At 54.6% G+C, this 27,599-nt stretch overlaps 1 protein-coding gene across 1 annotated transcript; it reads left to right on the forward strand.

Moving 5' to 3' along the window:
* Window positions 1–4,253: 4,253 nt before the first annotated feature.
* Window positions 4,254–13,619, forward strand: SNAI3 (snail family transcriptional repressor 3). Its single transcript, XM_084756896.1, has 3 exons — window positions 4,254–4,459; window positions 8,887–9,492; window positions 10,990–13,619. The coding sequence occupies exons 1-3, from the start codon at window positions 4,384–4,386 to the stop codon at window positions 11,169–11,171; spliced, it is 864 nt and encodes a 287-aa protein (XP_084613022.1). The 5' UTR covers window positions 4,254–4,383; the 3' UTR covers window positions 11,172–13,619.
* The last annotated feature ends 13,980 nt before the right edge of the window (window positions 13,620–27,599 follow it).

Below are 27,599 nucleotides of genomic sequence, written 5' to 3' on the forward strand. Positions count from 1 at the left end.
CTTTTCCTGTGCCCAACATGACCAGCCACTGTCCTTTTTGAGTACATGGTTTCCATATCCCTGGACAGACGATAATTAAACCCACCACATGCAAAGCAGTCCTAGGGAAAAAGAGGAGGTGTCAGTCTTGGCCGTTTGTACACATCTACCCAAATGTGTCCATTATTTCCAGAACATTCCACCCTGTGATGAAGTTGAGCCCATACCCTCTCTTTCTGGGCCTTCCAATTCCTGATTCCTCTGAGGCTACCCTGGGACACCCTCTGTGCCCAAAAGGGCCTACACCCTTCTCAGCTTTGTGTCTGGGCTTTGAGGGTCATCACCCCCTTAGCAAAGCCAGGAGGCAGCATCCAAGATACCACCTCAGTTTTGTGTTTTGTTTTGTTTGTTTTTCGAGACAGGGTTTGTGTATCCTTGGCTGTCCTGGACTCTCTTTGTAGACCAGGCTGGCCTGGAACTCACAGAGATCCACCTGTCTCTGCCTCCTGAGTGCTGGGATTAAAGACATGTGCCACCACGCCCAGCTCCTACCTCAGTTTTGTTCCTCCATTGGCCTTGATACCTTCAGGTGATTCCATATCTAGGGGTCTCTGGAGGGTAGGAAACCCAGAACAAGGCAGATGTCAACAGACTCATATCCAGGTGAAGCATTCCTGGGTCAGAAAGCAGCCAACCGTTCCCTTGTAATATCTGGGTTAAAAAAAAATCTTTGGAGACAAGTAGCTAGAATCTGCAATACTAATAGAATGCCTCTGGGAACAGGGACCATGACCCTCCTTGACACTTGTCGCACACAAACTATTACCACATAGTCACTTGTAAAGTTCGCCAGGGGGAGGGACAGTCTCTAGGCTGAGAGCAAATCAGCACCATACCTGTCCTTCCGTGTGCCTCACCCAGTCTAGGAGGCTGGAAGTTCAGCAAGCTAAGGGGTCCCCCCCACCACTTTGGACTATTCCAAGAACAGTAGGAAGCCACCTGGGTCTCCCTGTCACACCCCCTCCCCACGGTCCTCCCCCAGCCCATGCTGTCCTGTCTTGCGGCATCTAGGGTGTCAGAAGCCTTGGCTGGTGGCAACATGCCTTCAGTTTCACGTTATGTAACAGCACCAGAAGCTGGCACCCTGCTTCCTAGAAAGCACCCTTGTCACAGGTCCCTGGACCTTCTCCTTAGGAGAGAGAGGGTCAGGTGGCCAGCTAGATGCAAAAATCACCATGGGGCTCCTCTGCCTGGGGCCTCTGAGGAACTGTCAGCAGTCTCTGGAGCAGCACCAGAACAAACAGTGGCTTTAGCACTTTATGCCTCAGAACCTCACTTCTGAACCAAACAGCCAGTGCCCAGCTGCACTTCACCCATCCACCAGCCTGCCCGGCTGCAGGCATCGTGCCTTCCCACAACCCTTCAAGCACACCTGTATGTTGTGCTTGGTGCTCACCTACTTAGTGCAGGAAACGCCCCAGTTTGAGCTTGTGAGGCCTTGTTCCCATTGGATGAAGGGCTTTTGGTGACCCACTGCTTAGCTTGTCTCAAGGTGAACAGGGTGGAACCCTCTGGAAACCAAGGCATCTGCAAAGAACCAGACTCTCAGCTGAGGGTCTGATGTCAGGAGGAGACTCAGACAGCCTCCCTGGATGTGAAACAGCTGGGTGGGCCAGGCCTGGGTGACAGTAGCACAGTCTGTTCCTGAGTTACCCTCCTGTTGGGCCCTGCTTTGCCGGATGTCAGCCCTCTCTGCCCCCTTTCTGAACACTCAAAACACTGGAGAAAATGCCCCACCCACACATGAGAGGCATCAAGGCCCAGTGCAGTTCAAGACCTGTCTGCAAAGGCCAAAGAGTGTCTCCAACTGGGATCTCTTGATAGTGAGTGCAACGCTTTCCGTAGATCACAGATCCTCTGAAACGGCCTCCCACTCAGTGTCAGGCCAAGGAAGTTGGATTCTTCCTCAGTCTTCCACCCCCATTCTAACCCTTTACCTGAAGATGATCAGGGAGAAGGTGGATTGGTAGGGCTCTGTCTGCAGCCGTCAGTCCACAGTTCTGAACTTGAGAAACGCTGGGAGGCTGAGACACTGAGCGCAGGGAGCTGGGAGTCCTGTGTCGGCCACAGCTCTGAGCAATGCACTGTGAAGTTGAAGGCTGTGATGTGCTCTTCCACAAGTCTTCAGTTGGTTTTTTTCCCCAGGATGTCATCTGTGTAAGCGTCATGTGCTGCTGGGACAGAGTACAACAAAATGGTTCTCTGTGAGAACACCGGAAACGTGTTCAGTGGCGAGAAGCCCAGCGTGAAGGTGACAAGGGCTCCTATTGCTGACCACTCAGGCCTTGGACGTCTATTCCTGACTCTCCAGCCGCCACTACACAAGCCCTGTCCTGACACAGGCTGCCCCCTGCCTGCCCTGTGCACACCTAAGTCCCTTTGCCCTCTTTATTAGGACCTTACTCACTGGGTCAGAGACCATCCTAATGGCCTCCTCTTGAATCAGCGACATCTGCAAAGACTTAGCATTTGAATTCAGTCACACAGTGGTAGCCCTTGACTAGACAATCCATCTCATGGCACCGTCTGTTAGCTCAGTTAATATATATGTCAGTTCGACCAAAGCACGGACAACCTGCGACTTCTCTGTGGGCGTGTTGGTGGGAGCCCCCACCTTCCCCTCCCAATGAGGTAGCGTGTGGACTTACTTATCACTGTGATAAAGGGGTGAGTGTTTGCCTCGCTGTTGTCAGGGCTGCTGGCTTTCCTGTAGCCTGCTCTGTGTGCATCTTGGGGTTGCTGAGAGCTGTGTGGGGCCTGCACACTGCTACCGAAACCTGTGAGTTAGTTCCCAAACCTGTATTTCTGCTAAAGGACATGAGTGACCAGCACAGCGTGTAGGTAGCAGGCAAGGCCCAGGTATACAAACAGCATGTCTCAGCATCTTTAGGAAAAGCCCTGAAGAGGCTGAGGGAAGCCTCTCTCCCATTGGGGAGGCTTCCCACTGCTGGGGGCCTTAGAAGTTTAAACCCCCTCAAACCTGGAGAGATGGCTCAGAGGTTAAGAGCACTGACTACTCTTCCAGAGGTCATGAGTTCAATTCCCAGCAACCACATGGTGGCTCACAACCATCTATAATGTGATCTGATGCCCTCCTCTGGCCTGCAGGTGTACATGCAGGCAGTGCTCTGTATACATAATAATAAATAAATAAATATTTTAAAAAAAAGTTTAAACCCCTTCATGATGGCTCGTGAATGTCTGAAACCCATTGGCCACTCCTCAAAGGTGTGCCCAGAACCCTTCCTGAGGCTGGCAAGTCACCTCAGGTGTGCCAGATCATCCCCTCATTAAGGGGGTTAGGAGATGAGCTGGGAGAATTGACCAAAAACCACACAATGGGTGGGCGGGCAGGAAGGGTACCGCAGGTGGGAGCTGGTTCCGAGCCATAGGCTTTATCTATGCCTGAGATGGGAAAAGTATAAAAGGCTACAAATAGAAATTTTACAAGTCCGAGGAACAGGTGAACGGGCAGCCAGCAGACAAGTGTCCTCAGAAAGCCTCCCTACAGATGCCCTTTTCCTACACTCTTACACAGTAACAAAGGACGATGGGCAGCCACATCGAACCAGCTAGAAGTGTGGGCTAGTCTGGGTTGTTGTCCACAGACCTCTCAGAACCACGGTTTCCTCCTATGCAAAGTAGGAGCACCAGCTACTGTGCCCTGCAGCCGTGACTGTGAACTCCAGGGTGACTCAGCCCCCTCCCCCGCGACTTGTCTCCTACTAGGTAGATTCATCTTCCCTTCCCACCTCAGCCCACAGATGCCGTGTTATAGGGCAAAGCTCAATTCTGCCCAGACAGCCCTGCTACTCGGCCACAGACACACCCAGGTGTTGCTGTGTCCATCTACCCCAGAGACTGTCCCACCGGACCCCCAAAGTCGTAAACATCCACACGGAAACCTAGACAACCAGACAGGGCTGGTTCCCAGTTCTCCGGGGGCATGGATTACAAAGGATGCTGTAGAGGATAGGGACTTGGCTTGTCCTAGTTGGCTGGCCCTTGTCACCCAACCCTGAACTTTGCTCTTTCATCCACCGCAGGTCGATGGCCAGCCCCCGCGGGGTCGGTGCGTGACCCAGGCGCGGGCCAGCCGAGTCCCGTGGGGCAGACACCGCTGACCACGCGGAGGGTTCCCCGCCCGCGCACCTGTCCTGGGCGTGGCGCCGCGGCCCCGCCCCGCTGTGCTCGGCGCTGGTTGGCCGAGGTGGTGCGCTATGCTAATGAGCCTGACCCTTCTCGCACCTGCCGGCCGTGCTGCCCGCGGGCCCGGTGCGGACGCTACCGTCGGTATCCCGCTGCAGGCTCTAGACCCTGCCTGCCGCTTCTCGGGAGGAGACCATGCCGCGCTCCTTCCTGGTGAAAACGCACTCCAGTCACAGGGTCCCCAACTACGGGAAACTGGAGACACAGAGAGGTAGGGGTTGGCCGGATCTCCGCCCCCAGCACTCAGGGGTTCGGGGCAGGAGGCAGCTGGGAAGTCTTTGGGGGCTGGGTCACACCTGTCCCAGGTGAAACCGGGAAGGGGATAGAGTTTTGCATCACAACAGGGGACGAGGTTCCCTTCTGGCCTAAGACTGGAGCTGCAAGGGGATGTGCCCAGGGCAACTTCTCTGCTTAGGAAGACTCGGGCAAGCCTTGGGCTCCCCACCTGGAAAAGTTTCCTGAGCCGCGGGTCTCCCTGGAGCTTTCCCTGTGGACTGCCAGCCCCACCCCCTCCAGCTAAGGAGACCCTGAAATCCTCTCTGTGCAGGCCCGGAAGGGTCCAAAGTTAAAATAAGCCCCAGGCGCTGTTTACACCCACCCAGAGAAGGCCTCATTGACCACAAAGCCAGGAAATTTGGCCTGCCTGCATAGTGGTCGGTGAGCAAAGGCAGAACTCCCCCAGAGCATCCTGACTGAGGGTGGCAAGCTCACTGATGGAGCAAACAGAACCTCTAGTGATCTTCCCTCCTCTCAGAAGCCCCCTTGCCCTCTTGTGGTGCAGTGTCCAAGGGAGAGCCACCCTCCACAGGTGTCCACCATTTCTGCTGGGCTCAGGGGCTTTAAGTCTGGAACACCTGGAAGTAAACCCTTAATCCTCAGAGCCATCCCCACTCAGGTGGGGAGCTTCTTGGAAAAAGACCCACTGGGGAATTACCCAGTGCCTGGGGTACCTCGGATGTCAAGGCCCAGTACCCCTCACATATGTGAGTCCTACCCAGAGCCCCAGTTGGTGGGAGTTCCTTAGATCAAGCCCCACCACCCACGCTGCCACCAGGGGGTGCTATCCAGGGCCCTGCTCTTCAGGGAGCATTTTGAATGCAATTTTGTATTTATTTATTTATTTATTTATTTATTTTTTTTTATTTTTATTTTTGGATTTTCGGGACATGGTTTCTCTATGGAGCTCTGGCTGTCCTGGAGTCACTTTGTAGATCAGGCTGGCCTCGAACTCACGAAGATCCGCCTGCCTGTGCCTCCCAAGCGCTGGGATTAAAGGTGCTAGCCACCCTGCCCCGGCCTTTGAATGCAACTTAATGAATTCACCACCAGCAATTCTGTAACAGAATCTACTTCAGAGCAATGATATTTTTCTTTTAATTAGGTAGTGATGAGTCTCCTTACAGAGTGGAAAAGTTGTATTTACAGTGAATGTAGATTTGTTTTGTTTTTTCTTTTCTTCTTGTACCGAGGATGGATCAGTGCCTCACATAGCCTAGTCTACTGCTGAGCCGTTCCTCTGGCCCCAGGCCATAGTTTTGAAAGTTGAAAATTACAGGGTGCCCTCCTACAGCGCACCCCAGCTTACCACTTTAATGAGCTAATCAGGTGCCCTGCAGGGCCCCATTGTGGGCAGGGGTTTGCCCAGGACAGTCTTGATGCTCTTTTGCACTCTCTCTTGGCTTTCCCAGGACCCCACGGCCCCAGTGACTCTCTTGCTATGAGGGTGTCACCCTGGAGTATACCAGAGGTGCTGAGGTCTGGGGTCCCATCTCCCCCACCCCACCCTGCCCTCTTCAGGGGCCTCGAGGATTCCTTGAGGCAGAGGGCATTGAGACCCTTGTCTCCCAGGGGCCAAAGCCGCAGAAAGCACCAAAGTGTAAGAGAATGTCGGAAAAGGCACTTGCACCTGGCACAGGGTCCCTTCCCTCTGCCTGTGGAGTGGGCACAGAACACGACCAGCCTCTGAATCTGGCAGTGCCTGGCTGGCAGCAGTAGCGACTTCCCTGAATCAGTGAAACTTCCCAACATGGTGGCAGCATTCTATTGCCGAGAACTCTGTTAACCGAGTCTCTGAGCCGTCCTGCTCTCTCCTCCCCCAGTCTAGAGTATGACATGCTGGCTAAAATGTGTACAAGAACTCAGGTTGGTGGGGGGAGTAAGGGGATTTAACTTTCTGCTTGTCCACATCTTCACCAACACTTGTTAGTGTCTTTTTTCTTAAGTTCTGGCCACCCTTGTAGTATGAAGTGGTGCCTTTTTGTTTGTTTGTTTCGTTTTTCGAGACAGGGTTTTTCTGTGTACCCTTGGCTGTCCTGAGCTCACTTTGTAGGCCAGGCTGGCCTCGAACTCACAGCGATCTGGCCTGCCTCTGCCTCCCGAGTGCTGGGATTAAAAGTGTGCGCCACCACACCCAGCTGTGAAGTAGTGTCTTGATGTGGCTTTTATTTGTGTTTTTTCTGGTGTCTAATAATGTTGGATATTTTCTTACACCCTCATACGTATCACGGGATGCGTGTGAATGTCAAAGATAACATCAGATGGGTTGGGGGTCAAACTCAAGTTGGCAGCCTTGGCAGCAAGCATGGTCTCCTGCTCAGCCATCTTGCCAAGCATGCTTGTGAAATGTCTTCAAAGAAATAGATATGCCTATATCCTGCCTCCCCCATTGCTGAGGTGGGACGGTGTCCCATGTATCCCAGGCTAACCTTGAACTCTTTGTAGCTGAGGATGACTTCCAACTTCTTTTTTCTTTAATATTTTATTTATTTTTAATTTATGTGCATTGGTGTGAAAGTGTCAGATCTTGGAGTTACAGACAGTTGTGAGCTGTCGTGTGGGTGCTGGGAATTGAACCCGGGTCCTTTGGAAGAGCAAGCAGTGCTCTTAACCACTGAGCCAACTCTTCAGCCCCAACTTCCAACTTCTGAGCGTCTTGCCTCCACTTCCCTCATTAGGATTACAAGTGTGCAAGTGTGCAAGGTTACACCCAGGAGTGCTGGCCAACCACTGTCCCAGCTGAGCTGCGCTTCTGCCCTTTGGTGCCTATTTTTATTTTTATAATTTATTTACCTTTATTTTATGTGCATTGGTGTTTTGTCTGCATGTGTGTCTGTGGGAGGGGGTATCAGTTGGAGTTACAGACAGTTGTGAGCTGCCATGTGAGTGCTGGGAATTGAACCCGGGTCTTCTAGAAGAACAGTAAGTGCTCTTAACTGCTGAGCCATCTCTCCAGCCCATGGTGCCTATTTTTAAATTGTGCTATCAGACCTTTCATCGCGGGGCTGTTAGCTTTCTTTGTACATATGCTAGTTTCTAATCAGACCTTTCATTTGGGAGTATTCCCTCCGCGCTATGAGCTGCTGTTCCTACCCAAAGCCTTGGCAGCAGAGTAGAACCAAGCCCAGGGGTCTGACTCAGCACATGTGGGAGAAGCAGTGCATGAAGGACTGACTAGTGCCTCTGCCTTTGGGGAATCCAAAATGTGCCTCTTATTTGCAGCCTGGTCTCTTGTGTGTGTGGGGAGGGATACTGGCATTATTTGATTACGCACATGAAATTCTGGCCACAGATACTAGAGCCACAACCAAAGGACACACAAAGCCAGGCCTAGATCTGATGCTGTCTAGTTAGGCAGCAACCACCAGCCTCAGCCACCTGCCTGGCTGGGCGTGTCCATGCATGTGGACCGGGTAGCAAGTATGTGCTGTCCAGTGGCCAGGGATGTGCCTGAGCACAGCACATCATGACACACTCAAGGAGACGCCACAAGGGTGACCCTGTGGTGAGTGGAGACTGATTGCTGTGGGGGTGGCTGGTTTTACCAGATTCTTTTTGTTCTGAGTGCATACGCGTACTTCTGTGTGGGAGCCCAAGGGTGCGACCCCAGCTGCTGCCCACTGTCCAGAGGTGGGACTGGGGCTCCATAGATAAGCTGCCCAGGCTCAGGCCTTAGAGCAAGGACTCCTGTGAGGAGTTGATTCTTGGAGTCTCTGTGTGTAGCCCAGGCTGGCTTAGATTTGAAATCCTCTTTGACTTGGTCTCCTGAGTGCTAGGTTTGCAGGTGTTTACCCCCATGCCTGGCTGTGCACTGTTTATGTTCCTGGGCACTGGTGGTCCTCAAAGATATTTCCCTTTCTTCATTTTAAAAAAAAAGAAGAAGAAGAAGCTCAGCCGGGCAGTGGTGGTGCACACCTTTAAGCCCAGCACTTGGGAGGCAGAGGCAGGGGGATCTCTGTGAGTTCGAGGCCAGCCTGGTCTACAAAGCAAGTCCAGGACAGTTAAGGCTACACAGAGAAACTTTGTCTTGAAAAAACAAAAACAAAAAAAACAAAAAATAAAAAATAAACATAGATGTTCAGTTGACTGTCTGGTGTCTGGACTTGTCTACTTCCTGTGTTCCTCAGCTCTTTCCCCCATCCTCACCACCTCTGTGGACCAGAACAGTAGATAAAGGTGAGAAAGCCTGGCTGCTGTAGGTATGGTGGGTTCATGGGAGGCATCTGTAGGCATCACTTCCTGCTGGCGGCTGCTGACCTCTAAGACAGGTCAGACTGCAGTGAAACAAGTGAGAAGCTTGAAAGCCCAGGCACGGAGGCCCCACTCCTCACTGTGTGCTCTCCCTCCCCTCTGCCCTTCTAGAAGCTAATGGCTCCTGCTCTCCCTGCAAGGAGCTGGTGGGGTCCTGCCACCTGCCAGCCGAGGAGGCCCTTTCCATGCCCAGGGACCTGCGACAGCCCGGGGACAGCACCACTGCCATTGCCTGCATCTCTCTACCTCTTCAGCCACATCGTGGGGAAGCTCTGGGAACCTCTGGGCCGGAAGCCCAGGAAACCAGCTGGGTGGGCCCTCGGACTGGCCAGGCTCCCAGTGTGCCCCTCAAAGACAGCTTCAATCTGCCTCCACTGTTGGTGCTGCCAACACGGTGGCCACCAATCCTGGGCCCAGACGGGGCTCTAGGTGAACATCTGAGGGCTGTGGGACCATCGCGAGTCCCAGGTAGTTTTGAGTGTACCCACTGCCACAGGCCCTATCATACACTAGCTGGCCTGGCCAGGCACCAGCAGCTGCACTGCCACCTGCCGACTGGGCGCACCTTCACCTGTAGGTACTGTGACAAGGAGTATGCCAGCCTGGGTGCCCTCAAGATGCACATCCGCACCCACACGCTGCCTTGCATCTGCAAAGTGTGCGGCAAGGCCTTCTCCAGGCCCTGGCTGCTCCAGGGCCACATCCGCACCCATACAGGTAGGATGGACGAGGCTGCGACCCCAGAAAAGGATCCGGGTTTGGGGAGGGGCTGGACAGCAGAAAAGAGAGGCTAGTCTCGTCTCTGGCAGGGTCCTTGCACCTCCTGCAACCGCTGACATGCATCCCCACAGATGAGGAGCACCACAGACATGTCCTCTTAAGGTCCCAAGGCCAGAAACCCAAAATCCAGACATGGCCAGCCCACCTTCTCCCTGAAGTCTGTGAAAATGATAAGTGGGTTTTTTTTGGTTTTTTTTGGATTTTTTGAGACAGGGTCTCTCTGTGTTCACCTTGGCTGTCCTGGTCTCGCTTTATAGCCCAGGGGGGCCTCGAACTTACAGCGATCCACCTGCCTCTGCCTCCCGAGTGCTGGGATTAAAGGCGTGCGCCACCACACCCGGCCGAACTTTTTTTTTTTAAATAATTTATTTAATTTTATTTTATGTGCATTGGCGTGGGGGCAAGAGTGTCAGATCCCTTGGAACTGGAATTAGACAGATGTGAACTGCCATGTGGGTGCTGGGAATTGAACCCGAGTCCTTTGGAAGAGCAGACAGTGCTGTTAATCACTGAGCCATCTTTCCAGCCCTGAAAATGATAACTTCTTGCATCTCTCGTCTCCTGGCAGCTGCCCTACTTATTGGCAAATTGGCCACATCTGTGTCTCTGCCTCTGCCTTCCTAATGCATCTCCCTTGTGTGTACCTGTCTCTCTGCTGTGAGGGGAGGGAGGCCTCTGTAAGTCAGTCATGACGTGAGGACTCATTCAGATGGCCTCGGCTTAACTCGGTTATCTTTGCAAAGGCCCTGTTCTGATTATGGAGGGTTGGAGGGCAGCAGCCAGGAAGCAGGAGTGTTTTGAAAGCTGAGACTGAGGATGTCAGGGCTCTGGTGCAGCCTGTCTACCCACATTTCGTGGCTTCAGGGCCAGGGAAGTGTGTGGCAATGAGGAAGCCCGGCCACTGTGGAAATGCCAGACTGGGTTTGGAGAACTGTAACCAGTTAGGAGACAAGTGTCCCTTGTGGGCTGCAGAGCCAGACACACAGTTCTCAATGACTCTTTCCCTGCCACTTGGGAAGGTCAGCCTGGAAGCCAGGGTCTTAGCAGAAAGAGTATGTCCAACCCTGACTGGAGATGGTGCCTGTGTCCAGATGTGGTAGTTCACTCCAGCCAGCTCTGACATCTCTATACCTCAGCATCATGCTGCCCGGAGGCCAGGAAGGACTTCCAGGCCCTCCTGTTGCTTCTCATGGTCCACACTGAGCACTCTGGGATCTCACTGCCTCAGAAGAGCCTCTGAAGCCCTGGCCCTGACCAGGGTGACAGTGCAACTGTCCAGAGGGCTCTGACCTCGGCTTCTAGGGCTGTGGTGAGCAGTTGGAGGGCAGGGGCAAGTCAATTATTGACAGACGGGGACACTTCACCTTTGGCTACGGTCTGTGGAGCCTGCCCTGACCATGGTCATTCACCTGACCTCCGTTCTTCCTCCCACAGGTGAGAAGCCCTATACTTGTCCTCACTGCAGCAGGGCCTTCGCTGACCGCTCCAATCTGAGGGCTCATCTGCAGACTCACGCTAGGACCAAGAAGTACCAGTGCACTGTCTGCTCCAAGGCCTTTTCCCGAATGTCTCTCTTGGCGCGGCATGAGGAAGCTGGCTGCTGCCCTGGCCCCTAGAGGCACAGGCTGGGTAGAGGGGTCACTCCTGACAATATTCTCAGTGGTCCTGTGTCATCCAGGACGATCAGAGGAGTCAGGGCCCAAGCCCACTGTTGCCTGTGTCCTGCCACAACCAAGCCCAGTGGAGCCTTTGGGCATCTTTCTTTAAGGCCTATGCTCAGAGACTTATTACGACAAGGCTTACCAAAATAAGAACCAACAGTTCCATTTTCAGCCTGGCCTGTCTGCAGGACCTATTCCGAAAAGGAGAGACTATTGGGAAGTGGCTAACGTTGGACAGACCCTACCACGACGCCAGTGAACCTGGTCACCTGGGTCCCTTTGTGTGCAACTTAAAAATGACAGTTTTCACATGAGGAGAGCACAGCGTGTGTATAACATTGGACTGCACAGCTACCTCTCAGCCAGCCTCTCTCTTGCCTTTGCCTTAGAGTTGGAGTCCCATTTTCCCCTGCCCCGAATGAGCACATACATGCGAACACACATGTGCCCTGGCTCCTCCCTCTAGATGAGGCAGGGCCAGGGACGATTGGCTGAAGCCAGGTCCCACCTTGTCTATCCTCAGCACTGTGGTCCAGCTCGGAGCTGGTCTCAGTGGCCGGTAAACATCTCAGGAGAGCACTTCCGGGTAATAAAGAGCCTCCACACTCAGACCTCCCGCCTTGAGATCTCGAGTCTTTACCAAGCTGCTGGATCTGTGGAGGATGCAGAGTTCTCCAAGGGCAGCGGGATTCCAGATAAACCCGGACCCTTCTGGGCACAGGGCAGGCAGGAGACTGAGGGCATTTCAGAGCCCTGTGAGCAGGTGAGCCTGGGGCCTTCACTGGAAGACATGAACCCTGAGAGAAGCTGCATGGGGTGCCTTGGCTCGGAGCAACGATGAGGGGACAGCTAGTACCAGGAAGGATGCCTGGACAGGAGCGAGGCTGAGAGCTAGTAGGGTGGCTGTGGCAGCTGAGTAGCATCCCAAGCCCAGGAGAGAGCAGGACTTGGTTCTAGCTGACTCTAGTCGGCCTTTGGACAGAGAAAGGAGACCCACAGAGTCCACCAGAAAGAATTCTTGACACACTTTTAGGTAAGAGCCTATCTGCCACCCCATTTCTGGCCCAGAACAAGGAACATGAGTCAGTCACCTTTGTCCAGACCCAGTATCAAAGGCTCCCAGCTTCTCCTGAACTTCCGGGAGCCAGCTAAACCTCCACGTGGGAAATATCCAGGAAAGGCCATGGGGTCATGCAGGTACCTTAGCCTCCGGTTTTGAAGCTGCTTTGGGACAGACTTGGTAGAAGGTATCTGGCTGTGGTTTGCTGCTATGACATTAGTCCTCCAAGAGGCCTTAGGGGCCTCCTAGCGGAAGCTTTGGAGACTGTCTAGTCTCAGTGTGTATCCCACACTGACCTTGAGCTCACAGCAATCTTCTGCCACAGCCTCCTCAGGGCTGAGTTACAGGCATGGGCACAACACCTGGCTTAGAAACGACCTTGAGGCTGGGCTTCTAGAGCAGGAGTGGCTGTGAAGGCATAAACACCGCACCCCGACTCCTACGAGAGGGACGGCTGCAGACAGGCCACACCAGACCTATGCCAGCTGGTGGAGGGACACACTTTTGAGAAAGACACACACATGTTCCCAGACCAAGACCACTGCCCCCTTGCATGGGAGGTAGGAAGTGGGCTTGAGGGTACCCTCTGAATGGAAATGGCACCCACAAAAAGTTCCGGAGGCCAGAAGTCCCAGCTCAAGGCGACCTTCAAGGCAGGAAGTGGATGTTGCCCTTGCTTTGCAGGCATTCCTCTGTTTCTGCCTCAGCCACCACACTGTCCTATACCTGTGGTCTTTCCAGAGTGACCGCGTCTTAGCAGTTGCAAAGACCCACTTCTGAGGTTGTGCTCTGAGGTTCTTCTACGGCTTAGGATTTTACGATGCGTTTGGGGTAAGGCACACATGTTCAGTCCAAACGTGCAAGTCACCATCCCTGGTCCTCACTCTGAGAGCAAGGCCAGGAGGCCCATAATCCTGTCTTGGGATCCACACAGATGGATAGTCTAGTATCTGAAATAGCGTCAAAGGCTGCGTGGGTAGGAAGCCCCTCCCCTCCCCCACCTCCTCCTCATTTCTCTGTCAAAGCAAAGGAAGGAGTCTTGTCCCTAAATGTTTGGTCCTTCTGCAAGCAGGTCGAGATTCCCCGGGCAGAGGGGCCCTTAGAACCTCAACTGACATGAGCCTGGGTTTCTTGCTGGAACGTTCTTTTAAAATAGCATCCAGATGCCCAAAGGAAGCTATATTGTAGATTGTGTTCTATTCCTGGTACCTCGTGTCTAAATGGGGCTGCCGCACCTGTCGGGTATGAAACAGGGAATCTCACAGCCCAAAATAAAGTGGAATGTTTTCCCTCCTTTGGTTCCAGCCCATGGAAAATGCTCTTATATTTATATCTGGGCTGGTGGAGGGCTGAGGTAGCAGAGGGTGGGGATTGGCCGAGAAGCAGGAGGAAGGTACCTGCCAGGCAACTGATACCGAATGAATGGAGGACACTTTCCGCTCAGCAGGCCAGGCCGAGATCAGGCCGCCCTAGCTGAGCAGCCCACGTGCAGACACCTGCACCTGCCCTGCCAGCCTGGCACTCCATGGCTCCCTCATTCATTTCTTGCAGCATGGCAAAGGAGCTGGGCGGGGGGTGGGGGGGATTTGCTTCTCACTTGACCCTGACAAGCAGAAGGAAGGTCAGGAAGCGGGGTTGGGGTGTGGGGGTGGTGCGCCCCAGTGTGCTTGGCCGGCCTGTTCTCTGTGGCTGTTTGCCTTCCCTGCTGGTGCCCGTCTAGAGAAATTATTCTCAGAAGTCCCACTTTCCCTGTAAGGAAGATCTAGAAAACCTCTAGGCATTTTGTTAGAACCTCTATTCAAAATGGGGAGCAGGGGAGCTGGGCGTGGTGGCGGCGCACACTTTTAATCCCAGCACTCGGGAGGCAGAGGCAGGCGGATTGCTGTGAGTTTGAGGCCAGCCTGGTCTATAAAGTGAGTCCAGGACAGGCAGAGCTACACAGAGGAAACCCTGTCTTGAAAAACAAACACAAAAAACCCAAAATGGAGCAGGGGATGAAGAGGGAGGGACAAGGGGCCCAGTAGAGTAGGAAAGCAGGTGGTTTAGTCGCAGCCCAGGCGTTGTCTATGGAAGGCAGAGGCCTACAGGCTCAGTGATATTCCGGACGAGATAAGTATGTAACCCATCACACGTGGAAGCTGTGGTCTCTCAGTGCTGGCTGCTCTTCCGGAAGGGTGGTCACGGGACAGGTACCTGCAGAGAGAACTTCTGGGGGCTGAGGGCCTCTGCTGCTCTTCCAGTCAGGGTTGAAAGCAAAGAACATCTCTGGCTTTCTGGAAACAGGTGTTTCCAGGGACAGCAGGCCTTTGGGTGACCCAGTCCCTCGCCCCACAGCCTTTTGAAAGCCAAAGAGACACGAAGGTTATGGCGTTTGCTTCCAGAAGCCCAGTGGATTCTATGAATAGCATTTTGGCCTGGAATATTCCAGGGGGTTCTCCAGATGCTTGAAATAGCCCACTTGTTACTATCTATACTCAGAGCATCCACTCCTGGCCGCGCCCACATGGCTAAGTATAGTTCACGGTGGAGCTTGACGGAACATAAGTTTCCAGGCTCCTGCAGCTGTGGAGCGGGATATCCAGGGAGAGTGCATGGCTGCTAAGGCAAGTGGCCACGCCCCTCCAGGCCAGCCCGGAACATCTAGCATCTGCTGAGTTAATCATACTGCTGGGACTGGTGGCTCAGAGGATAAGACAGTCGTGTCAGGCAACTTACAAGTGCCTATTAACTCTAGCGTCAGGGATCCAGCCCCCCCCCCCGCCTCCATGGACACCCACATACATGTGGCACATAGAGACAAATACATTAATAAAGATTCTTAAAACTACACAAAGTCCAATGCCAGAATTAAAGATCACATGTAAGACCTGGGTTCTATCCTTGGCTCTGAATTCTATATCTTTCTCTGTAGATCTCTGAGCTGGGGATATAGTTTAGCAGTAAAAGGCAGGCCTAACATGGCTGAAGACCCCAGAAAAAGAAAGGGGAGGGAGGACAAATGGATCCTTAAGGCATTTTAAGACACACTATGACTGTACCTTAGACCTTAGAACTCAGAACTGCCCTGTAAATACAGCGGTTATTTTAAAAGGCCAGACAGACCCCATACCCTGAATAAATCAGGCCACACCTCCCTCCAGATATCTGGATAGAGTTAAGAAGTCTGGGGCTGGAGAGATGGCTCAGAGGTTAAGAGCACTGACTGTTCTTACAGAGATCCTGAGTTCTTTCCCAACAACCACATGGTGGCTCACAACCATCTAGGGTGTGATCTGGTGCCCTCTTCTGGCCTGCAGGTGTACATGCAGGCAGAGCACTGTATGCATAATAAATAAATCTTAAAACAAACAAATGTTTGCCGAGCAAGGTGGCGCACACCTTTAATCCCAGCACTTGGGAGGCAGAGACAGGTGGATTGCTGTGAGCTCAAGGCCAGCCTGGTCTACACAGCGAGTCCAAGACAGCCAAGGCTACACAGAGAAACCCTATCTTGAAAAAAAAGTCTGTTTTGACTGTTCTTTCTTCTTCCCCTTCCCTTTCCTCCTCCTCCTCTTCTCCCTCTTCCTTCTTCTTCTTCTTCTTCTTCTTCTTCTTCTTCTTATTATTATTATTATTATTATTATTATTAATGAATGGTTTGCCTGCATGGATGTCTGTGCAGCACATGTGTGCAGGGTTCCCGTGGAGATCAGAAGAGAGCATCAGATCCCCTGGAGCTGGAGTTACAGATAATTGTGATCACTATAGATGGTTGTGAGCCACTATGTTGTTGCTGGGAATTGAACTCAGGACCCTTGGAAGAGCAGCCAGAACTCTTAACCTCTGAGCCATTTCTCTAGCCTACAACAAGTGTCCATCTTTCCTCCCACTGTGAGAGGGTTTTTTGTTTTGTTTTGTTTTTTTGAGACAGGGTTTCTCTGTGTAGCCTTGACTGTCCTGGACTCACTTTGTAGACCAGATTGGCCTCGAACTTACAGAGATCCTCCTGCCTCTCTCTCCTGAGTGCTGGAATTAAAAGCATGCGCTAACAGCACTGGGCGATTGTGATAGCTCTTAATTCAAGACACCTGCCTACTCCATATTCTTTGTCTTGTATGTTATGTTGAACTAAATCATGTGAAGAGAAGCACCCCACCAATTCCCCAAAACTTATAAAACCTCAGCCCTTTTGTTTTGGGGGTTGCCCATGACATTGCTGGTGATTCACTCATGGACTCTCTCTCTGGTCTCACTCCCTCCCATCTCACACAGCCCCCCCACACCCTCCCACCTCACACAGTCCCCCACTCCCTCCCATCTCACACAGCCCCCCACTCCCTCCCATCTCACAGAGCCCCCCACTCCCTCCATCTCACACAGCCCCCCACTCCCTCCATCTCACACAGCCCCCCACACCCTCCCATCTCACACAGCCCCCCACTCCCTCCATCTCACACAGCCCCCCCACTCCCTCCATCTCACACAGCCCGCCACACCCTCCACCTCACACAGCCCCCCACTCTCTCCATCTCACACAGCCCCCCACTCCCTCCACCTCACACAGCCCCCCACACCCTCCCATCTCACACAGCCCCCCACACCCTCCATCTCACACAGCCCCCCACTCCCTCCCATCTCACACAGCCCCCCACATCCTCCCATCTCACAGCCCCCCACACCCTCCATCTCACACAGCCCCCCACATCCTCCCATCTCACAGCCCCCCACTCCCTCCATCTCACACAGCCCCCCACTCCCTCCACCTCACACAGCCCCCCACTCCCTCCCATCTCACACAGCCCCCCACACCCTCCCATCTCACACAGCCCCCCACACCCTCCCATCTCACACAGCCCCCCACATCCTCCCATCTCACAGCCCCCCACACCCTCCATCTCACACAGCCCCCCACATCCTCCCATCTCACAGCCCCCCACTCCCTCCATCTCACACAGCCCCCCACTCCCTCCACCTCACACAGCCCCCCACACCCTCCATCTCACACAGCCCCCCACATCCTCCCATCTCACAGCCCCCCACACCCTCCATCTCACACAGCCCCCCACATCCTCCCATCTCACAGCCCCCCACTCCCTCCATCTCACACAGCCCCCCACTCCCTCCACCTCACACAGCCCCCCACTCCCTCCCATCTCACACAGCCCCCCAAACCCTCCCATCTCACACAGCCCCCCACTCCCTCCCATCTCACACAGCCCCCCACTCCCTCCATCTCACACAGCCCCCCACACCCTCCACCTCACACAGCCCCCCACTCCCTCCATCTCACACAGCCCCCCACTCCCTCCCACCTCACACAGCCCCCCACTCCCTCCATCTCACACAGCCCCCCACTCCCTCCACCTCACACAGCCCCCCACACCCTCCATCTCACACAGCCCCCCACACCCTCCATCTCACACAGCCCCCCACACCCTCCATCTCACACAGCCCCCCACACCCTCCCATCTCACACAGCCCCCCACTCCCTCCATCTCACACAGCCCCCCACTCCCTCCATCTCACACAGCCCCCCACTCCCTCCATCTCACACAGCCCCCCACTCCCTCCACCTCACACAGCCCCCCACTCCCTCCATCTCACACAGCCCCCCACTCCCTCCATCTCACACAGCCCCCCACACCCTCCCACCTCACACAGCCCCCCACTCCCTCCATCTCACACAGCCCCCACTCCCTCCATCTCACACAGCCCCCCACTCCCTCCACCTCATACAGCCCCCCACTCCCTCCATCTCACACAGCCCCCCACACCCTCCCACCTCACACAGCCCCCCACTCCCTCCATCTCACACAGCCCCCCACTCCCTCCCATCTCACACAGCCCCCCACACCCTCCACCTCACACAGCCCCCCACTCCCTCCACCTCACACAGCCCCCCACTCCCTCCATCTCACACAGCCCCCCACACCCTCCCACCTCACACAGCCCCCCACACCCTCCACCTCACACAGCCCCCCACTCCCTCCATCTCACACAGCCCCCCACACCCTCCCACCTCACACAGCCCCCCACACCCTCCACCTCACACAGCCCCCCACACCCTCCACCTCACACAGCCCCCCACTCCCTCCACCTCACACAGCCCCCCACTCCCTCCATCTCACACAGCCCCCCACACCCTCCCACCTCACACAGCCCCCCACTCCCTCCATCTCACACAGCCCCCCACTCCCTCCACCTCACACAGCCCCCCACTCCCTCCATCTCACACAGCCCCCCACTCCCTCCATCTCACACAGCCCCCCACTCCCTCCATCTCACACAGCCCCCCACACCCTCCCACCTCACACAGCCCCCCACACCCTCCACCTCACACAGCCCCCCACTCCCTCCATCTCACACAGCCCCCCACTCCCTCCACCTCACACAGCCCCCCACTCCCTCCACCTCACACAGGCCCCCACTCCCTCCACCTCACACAGCCCCCCACTCCCTCCATCTCACACAGCCCCCCACACCCTCCCACCTCACACAGCCCCCCACACCCTCCACCTCACACAGCCCCCCACTCCCTCCATCTCACACAGCCCCCCACTCCCTCCATCTCACACAGCCCCCCACACCCTCCCACCTCACACAGCCCCCCACACCCTCCCACCTCACACAGCCCCCCACTCCCTCCACCTCACACAGCCCCCCACTCCCTCCATCTCACACAGCCCCCCACTCCCTCCCATCTCACACAGCCCCCCACTCTCTCCCATCTCACACAGCCCCCCACTCCCTCCATCTCACACAGCCCCCCACTCCCTCCCATCTCACACAGCCCCCCACTCTCTCCCATCTCACACAGCCCCCCACTCCCTCCATCTCACACAGCCCCCCACTCCCTCCACCTCACACAGCCCCCCACTCCCTCCACCTCACACAGCCCCCCACTCCCTCCATCTCACACAGCCCCCCACACCCTCCCACCTCACACAGCCCCCCACTCCCTCCATCTCACACAGCCCCCCACACCCTCCCACCTCACACAGCCCCCCACACCCTCCACCTCACACAGCCCCCCACTCCCTCCATCTCACACAGCCCCCCACACCCTCCCACCTCACACAGCCCCCCACTCCCTCCATCTCACACAGCCCCCCACACCCTCCCATCTCACACAGCCCCCCACACCCTCCATCTCACACAGCCCCCCACACCCTCCACCTCACACAGCCCCCCACTCCCTCCACCTCACACAGCCCCCCACTCCCTCCCATCTCACACAGCCCCCCACTCCCTCCCATCTCACACAGCCCCCCACTCCCTCCCATCTCACACAGCCCCCCCACTCCCTCCCATCTCACACAGCCCCCCACACCCTCCCATCTCACACAGCCCCCCACACCCTCCATCTCACACAGCCCCCCCACTCCCTCCCATCTCACACAGCCCCCCACACCCTCCCACCTCACACAGCCCCCCACACCCTCCCATCTCACAGAGCCCCCCACACCCTCCATCTCACACAGCCCCCCACTCCCTCCATCTCACACAGCCCCCCACTCCCTCCCATCTCACACAGCCCCCCACACCCTCCCATCTCACACAGCCCCCCACACCCTCCCATCTCACACAGCCCCCCACACCCTCCATCTCACACAGCCCCCCCACTCCCTCCCATCTCACACAGCCCCCCACACCCTCCCACCTCACACAGCCCCCCACACCCTCCCATCTCACAGAGCCCCCCACACCCTCCATCTCACACAGCCCCCCACTCCCTCCATCTCACACAGCCCCCCACTCCCTCCCATCTCACACAGCCCCCCACTCCCTCCACCTCACACAGCCCCCCACTCCCTCCATCTCACACAGCCCCCCACACCCTCCATCTCACACAGCCCCCCACACTCCCTCCATCTCACAGCCCCCCACACCCTCCACCTCACACAGCCCCCCACACCCTCCATCTCACACAGCCCCCCACTCCCTCCATCTCACACAGCCCCCCACTCCCTCCATCTCACACAGCCCCCCACACCCTCCACCTCACACAGCCCCCCACACCCTCCATCTCACACAGCCCCCCACACCCTCCATCTCACACAGCCCCCCACTCCCTCCATCTCACACAGCCCCCCACTCCCTCCATCTCACACAGCCCCCCACTCCCTCCATCTCACACAGCCCCCCACTCCCTCCATCTCACACAGCCCCCCCCACTCCCTCCACCTCACACAGCCCCCCACTCCCTCCCATCTCACACAGCCCCCCCACTCCCTCCATCTCACACAGCCCCCCACACCCTCCACCTCACACAGCCCCCCACTCCCTCCATCTCACACAGCCCCCCACTCCCTCCCATCTCACACAGCCCCCCACATCCTCCATCTCACACAGCCCCCCACTCCCTCCATCTCACACAGCCCCCCACTCCCTCCATCTCACACAGCCCCCCACTACCTCCATCTCACACAGCCCCCCACACCCTCCATCTCACACAGCCCCCCACACCCTCCATCTCACACAGCCCCCCACTCCCTCCATCTCACACAGCCCCCCACTCCCTCCATCTCACACAGCCCCCCACACCCTCCCATCTCACACAGCCCCCCACACCCATCTCACACAGCCCCCCACTCCCTCCATCTCACACAGCCCCCCACACCCTCCATCTCACACAGCCCCCCACTCCCTCCATCTCACACAGCCCCCCACTCCCTCCATCTCACACAGCCCCCCACTCCCTCCATCTCACACAGCCCCCCACTACCTCCATCTCACACAGCCCCCCACACCCTCCATCTCACACAGCCCCCCACTCCCTCCATCTCACACAGCCCCCCACTCCCTCCATCTCACACAGCCCCCCACTCCCTCCATCTCACACAGCCCCCCCCACTCCCTCCACCTCACACAGCCCCCCACTCCCTCCCATCTCACACAGCCCCCCACTCCCTCCATCTCACACAGCCCCCCACACCCTCCATCTCACACAGCCCCCCACTCCCTCCATCTCACACAGCCCCCCCCACTCCCTCCACCTCACACAGCCCCCCACTCCCTCCCATCTCACACAGCCCCCCACTCCCTCCATCTCACACAGCCCCCCCCACCTCCTTCCTTATCTTCTGTTGCCACAGTTCCTTTCCTTGGGGAGACAAAAGCAACACTTACCTCACTTCGCCTATGATACCAGTAACTAAAGTGCGTTCCGCGTCATGTCCCCTCTGTGGATTTGTAGATGGAGTTCCTTCCCCCAAATTCTTAGCCCACACATATCCTCTCGCCCTGTTGAGAGACCACAGGTCACTATGAATTTCCTCCTCTGGTAGGGTAGTAAATCCAGTTAGGAAGTTAGGGAGCTTAGTTTGTTTGCTTTTGTTTCTATAGGCAGTCCCTGTTTTCCTGGAATTCTCTAAGCAGGCAGGCTGTGCTGGAGCTCAGAGAGACCCACTTGTCTCTGCCTCCTGAGCGCTGGGGTTAAAAGCGTGTGCTACCACACCTGGCTTAGAAAGTTTTATTCATAACCACTTGGGCCACTATTGCACCAGCTGCCACACTGTGATGTGTGCAGGGTCCACACAACCCAGTCGGACTATTTGTCGTAACCCACCCCAGCATTATTAGCAGCAACTTCTGGCACCATGGGGCTTAGCTCGCAGGGAGGAGACACTTTCTGCTGAGTCCTAGCTTTATTTCTCCAAATCCTGCCACCAGAACATAGTGTCTCCATCAGTAAGGTCTTACTCAGTTCTGAAATGCAGCCAGCACCTGTGGCAACAGATGTGACCTGTGGGGCCTCTAGGGCCTCTTTGGAGGACGGCTGCTAGACAGGGAAGCCATTGCTGGCACTGGCATTCGCAGTCAACTTTATGAGCATGGCATGGTGACATATACAGCTTTACTTGGGAGGCAGAGGCAGGTGAATCTCTGAGTTTGAAGCCAGCTGAGTCTACATAGCAAGTTCCAGGCCAGCCAAGGCTACACAGTGAGGCCCTGTCTCAGCAAAACAAAAACAAACAAACAAAAAATCTGGCTTCAGGGAGAATCTGTTTCCACTCCCATGAGATACTCACTCACATTTACTCGTTAACATTTATAGGCCCAGATTATCGCAGACTTGTCCCAATCACCTTGGTAGGTAGCATCTGTGCCTTACCCAACCATAAAGCTCCAAAATGTCACGGCTGCACCTGGCCCTCTCACCGTTTTGAATTAATTTCCTATACTTGCTCCTTTGGGGATATTCACACATCTCAAATGAATTTCCAAATCTGCATTCTCTCTCTCTCTCTCTCTCTCTCTCTCTCTCTCTCTCTCTCTCTCTCTCTCTCCCTCCCCTCCTCCTCATCCTCCTCTCTTTCTTAGGTTTTGTTTTGTTGTTTGTTTTTCGAGACAGGGTTTCTCTGTGTAGCCTTGGATGTCCTGGACTCACTTTGTAGACCAAGCTGGCCTTGAACTCATAGCGATCTGGCTGCCTCTGCCTCCCGAGTGCTGGGATTAAAGGCGTGCGCCACCATGCCCGGCTGAAGCTTTTGCTTCTTCATAAGGATCCTGCCCCACCATAGGCCCAGCAAAGCCAAAACCTCCAAGCCAGATTCAAGGTCCCTGATGAATATAGCTCTTCCTTAGTTGTCTAGGGAACACTGTCCTGGTGTCCTGGTACCAAACATCACTTCCCTCGTACTTTGTTCCCCTAAGCAGCACCTAGCTCTAGCCTCTGTTCTCTGTCCTCCAGTCCCTGAGATCCAAGAGGACCTCCATGCTGATAGCCACGCTGATGACTTAGGTAGTGTCTCCATCACAGTGACGAAACACTATCACCAAAAGCAACCTGGGGAGGAAAGGGTTTAATTGGCTTGAGAAGGCAATGCAGGAACTCAAAGCAGGCAGGAACTTGGAGGCAGGAGACAATGCAGACGCCATGGAGGAGTGCTGCTTACCAGCTTGCTCAGCCTGCTTTCTTTCTTTATTCCTTCCTTTCCTTCTTTTTCTTTTCTTTGTTTGTTTGTTTGTTTGGTTTTTTTTTTGGTTTTTGTTTTTGTTTTTTTTTTGTTTTGTTTTGTTTTGGTTTTCCAAGACAGGGTTTCTCTGTGTAGCTTTGGCTATCCTGGACTTGCTTTGTAGATGAGGCTGGCCTTGAACTCACAGCAATCTACCTGCCTCTTGCCTCCCAAGTGCTGGGATTAAAGGTGTGCGCCACCATGCCCACCTTCTTTCTTTCCTTTTTAAAGATGTATTTATTTATTATTTATACAGTATTTGGCCTGACATGAGCCAACAGGACACCAGATCTCATTATAGATGGTTGTGAGTCACCCTGTGGTTGCTGGGAATTGATCTCAGGACCTTCGGAAGAACACCCAGTGCTCTTAACCTCTGAGCCATCTCTCCAGCCCCTCACCCTGCTTTCTTTTTAAAAGTCATTTATTTATTATGTGTATAGTGTTCTGCCTACATTTTCACCTGCATGCCAGAAGAGGGCAGAAGATCTCATTATAGATGGTTGTGAGCCACCATTGAACTCAGGACCTTTGGAAGAGCTGCCAGTGCTCTTAACCTCTGGTCCACCTCTCCAATCCCAGCCTGCTTACTTATAGAACCCAAGACCACCGGTCCAGGGGTGGCCCCACCTACAATGGAAGTGCCTCGCTCCATCAATTGCTAGTTAAGAAAATGCCCTACGGCTTGCCTTCAGCCCGATGCTTGTGGAGGGATTTTCTCAGGTGGCGTTCCCTCCTTTCAGGCAGCTCCAGCTCGTGTTAGGTTGACACAAAACTATCTCTAATGCCTCAAATGAGCCAACTCATCGGCACAGATTCCTCACGGGCCACCTGAGGTGTGCAGCATGAGTTCCAAGGATGGATGCTGGTCCCACTGCTCAGTTTCTCTGCCTCTTCAGCACTCAGGCTGATCTCACGTGCCCCCATAGCCCACAGCCTCACAAGCCAGGCCGTGGGATTCTTCCATTGCCTGGTTAAAGTTCTTCCCTGATGCAGTCACTCCAATGCTGGGCACTCTGATTGCCGTGATCTCCCACACCAGGCTGGTCTAAGCCCTCCCCCTGGCCCCCCTCCCCATGTCTGTGAACTGGATCTGAGATTTCTGCTTCTCTCTCAAAGGTAGCGCTTGGTGTGTGTGTTCTGTCTCTATTTCACACTCTTCATCTTCACTACCAGACACCTCCCATGGTTTTGGGGTCCCAGAAGGGGCTTTGTTTTGTTTTGTTTTCTGAGCTGAGACAGGGTTTTTCTGTGTAGCCTTGGCTGTCCTGGACTCACTTTGTAGACCAAGCTGGCCTTGAACTCACAGCGATCCACCTGCCTCTGCCTCCCGAGTGCTGGGATTAAAGGCATGTACCACCAAGCTCGGCTAATTCAAGTTTTCTTTACCCTTCAGCCTCCAGGCTCTGAGAAGAGGCAAGCTAACACGGCCATCTCCCCTCCCTTTTATCCAATTTACTCTCTAGATTAGAGGTGAACACAGAGCATGTCAGCCACCTGTGCCTTCCTCCCTTTACCCTGTAGTCTTCCTCCCTCTGGGCTGCACCGCAGCCTCAGATGGCTTTTTAAAATATATTTATTACATACAGTACTCTGCCTGCACGTGCGCCTGCACACCAGAAGAAGGCACTAGATCTCATAACAGAGGATTGTGAGCCACCATGTGGTTGCTGGGAATTGAACCCAGGACCTCTGGAAGAGCAGACAGTGCTCTTAACCACAGAGCTATCTCTCCAGCCCTCAGATGGCTTTTTTTTTTTTTAATTGCCCACAGCTGGGCTGACTCTGCACCTGCTGGCTGACATCCGGCCCCTGATGCATCACTCCAGGGTTTGTGAGGTCGTCGGCTCTGGATCTTCAGCCGTTCTCAAGGTATCTCCACACTCTCTGGGCAGACCCCACCCATGCCACTGGTACCACCTACATAAAAACCATCATCACCAGACTTTCCTCACGGACACACCCTCCTGCCCCCCCCACCCCACCTCCCACCTCCCACCCACCCCCCGCCACTTAGGTGGTTCCACCTGACATGCCTCACTACCCTCTGCACTATCCTCGAAAGGCACATGAGCACTGGCCACAATGGGAATGGAAAGCTATGTCAAAATCCCCTCTGCAGATGCTGTACCCTCACGCAACAAGGCTGCCGCTGCTCTTCCCGAACTCACCCTTGCTTTTCTTGTGTCCTGCCAGCTGACCCTGCTGTGTGGCTACAACTCCTTGCCATCTCCTGAAGGGTCCCTTTCATAAACTAAGGTACAAGTCCATCAACGTCCACTCTGGGGAACTAAGGAGTTTATCCGGCTTACTGACAGAGCAGTGGATGTAGGTGATGCCAGGTCTGCACCCGCAGAGAAGGTGATGCCCACACCAGCCCCTGCTGTGGCTGTGTAGATGGAGCCCCACCTCTCCAGGGTGTGGAGCTACAAGCAGTTTTGGCAGAATGGCGTGCAGCTGGTGGAAGGAACGGTTGGTGTTCAGGTGAAGGTCCCATGATCCTTAGGGAGGAGGTCCAGCCTAACTCCAACTCCTGAAGATGACGGAAGATTGGCTCAGAAGACAGTTTTCTTGTTTGTTTCTTAAAGATTTATTTATTATGCGTAGAGTTCTACCTGCATGTACACCTGCTGGCCAGAAGAGGGCACCAGATCTCATTATAGATGATTGTGAGCCACCATGTGGTTGCTGGGAACTGAACTCAGGATCTTTGGAAGAGCAGCCAGTGATCTTTACCGCTGAGCCATCTCTCCAGCCCCCAGAAGACAGTTCTTTACAACCGAAGGACTGCGCAGAAGGAGGCCAGAGATGCTTACACACGGTGTGAGCATGTCTGGCCTCATTTTGCTATGTACATGAAAGAGCTCTGACAGCTAATTTGATGGTTTATAATTATATTTGTGAGTATCCCAGGCTAGCCTCCAATTTTGCTATATGGCTGAGGATGACCTTGAACTTTTTTTTTGAAACAGGGTTTCTCTGTGTAGACCAGGCTGGCCTCAAACTCACAGCAATCCACCTGCCTCTGCCTCCCGAGTGCTGGGATTAAAGGCATGACCTTGAATTCTTTTTAAGATTTATTTTATTTATTATATATGAGTGCTTTACAGAAGAGGGCATCAGATCACATTATTCATGGTTGTGAGCCACCATGTGGTTGCTGGGAATTGAAGTCTGGACTTCTTGAAGAGCTGGTGGTGCTCTTAACCACTGAGCCATCTCTCCAGCCCCCATGAACTTGAATTCTTTTTTTCCCCCGCTGGGAGATACTGAAAGGTCTTTATTGCCCACCAGCCACCAGCAGTTTCCCAGCTACAAGCAGGGTCCTCTGGGTCTCTCCAACCCATTCTCAGGACCCATGACACGCAGCCACAGTCCAGCCCTCTCCTCCCAAGGGATCAAGGTGCTTCTGGGACATACGATGCAGCAGAAGGCCTTCACAGGGTCCGAGCAACAGGACAGGAGAGGGCCCCTCTTGGCACATATTAGGGAGGGAGGGTCACTCCTGAAGAGTAGGGCGGGATGAAAGGGACCCTTATGAACTTGAATTCTTAATCCACCTGACTCCACCTCCTAAGTACTGAGGTTACAGATGTGCGCCACCACACCTGGTTTCTGCAATGCTAGGGGCTGCAGCTCTGCTAACCTACCCTGGTACACATATTTGGCCACGATTTTTAAAAGCACCCGAATTGAAAGAATTGTTGGTGACACCTGAAAGTGTGACCCACTCCAAGGCATCTAGGCAGGTGTATGGGAACAAGACACTTCTGTTGTTTATTTGCTTCTTCTCTGAGGCTGCTGGCATTTTCTGTGACACCCCACCCCCATCCCAACACAAGCCAATAGCTGAACAGAGCCTGTTGGCTCACTGGCCCCTTACAGAAAGTGCAGCTCATACCTGTCCCAAAGGCCACATTGGGCAGTGGACCAGTGCAGGGGCCTGATTTGTCAGGAAAGAACAAGCCAGGGGGCAGTGAGTCCCACAGGCCAGTCCCAGGCACAAAACAGAGCATAGGAGGCACTGGTGACTACTCTCTTGGCCTGAACTGAGAAAGCACTTTGCTTCTCATGAGGGGATAAGGAAATTCCAGCCTGAGGTGGCCCCAACGGTTTCCCCTTCCCTCTTTCCCTTGAACCCCACCTTTCTTAGCCCCTCCTAAACATACCTGCCAGCCTCCAGCCACTGCTTGACTGGCTGCCTGTGCTGGCCCTGCAAGGTGCTGGGTGAGTCTCTCCAGTTGCCCAGGCCAGCTGTTCTGGAAAGATGCTGGCTCTGAGGACTCCCTAGGGAACCAAGTTCAAAGGGACAAGGGACACAGAAATCTGCAAATGGCATCTTCCCCTTCTAGGTCCCTTCCAGAGGTTTTCTGTCCCAGTGCCGGG

Source organism: Acomys minous (assembly GCF_964271855.1).
Source record: "Acomys minous genome assembly, chromosome: 14".
Taxonomy (NCBI): domain Eukaryota; kingdom Metazoa; phylum Chordata; class Mammalia; order Rodentia; family Muridae; genus Acomys; species Acomys minous.

Excerpts from the sequence above, each read along its gene's own strand:
- SNAI3 (XM_084756896.1), top strand. The coding sequence starts at position 4,384 with ATGCCGCGCTCCTTCCTGGTGAAAACGCACTCCAGTCACAGGGTCCCC. Across the intron at positions 4,460-8,886 it reads GAAACTGGAGACACAGAGAG|AAGCTAATGGCTCCTGCTCT; the intron begins GTAGGGGTTGGC and ends CTGCCCTTCTAG. Across the intron at positions 9,493-10,989 it reads CCACATCCGCACCCATACAG|GTGAGAAGCCCTATACTTGT; the intron begins GTAGGATGGACG and ends TTCCTCCCACAG.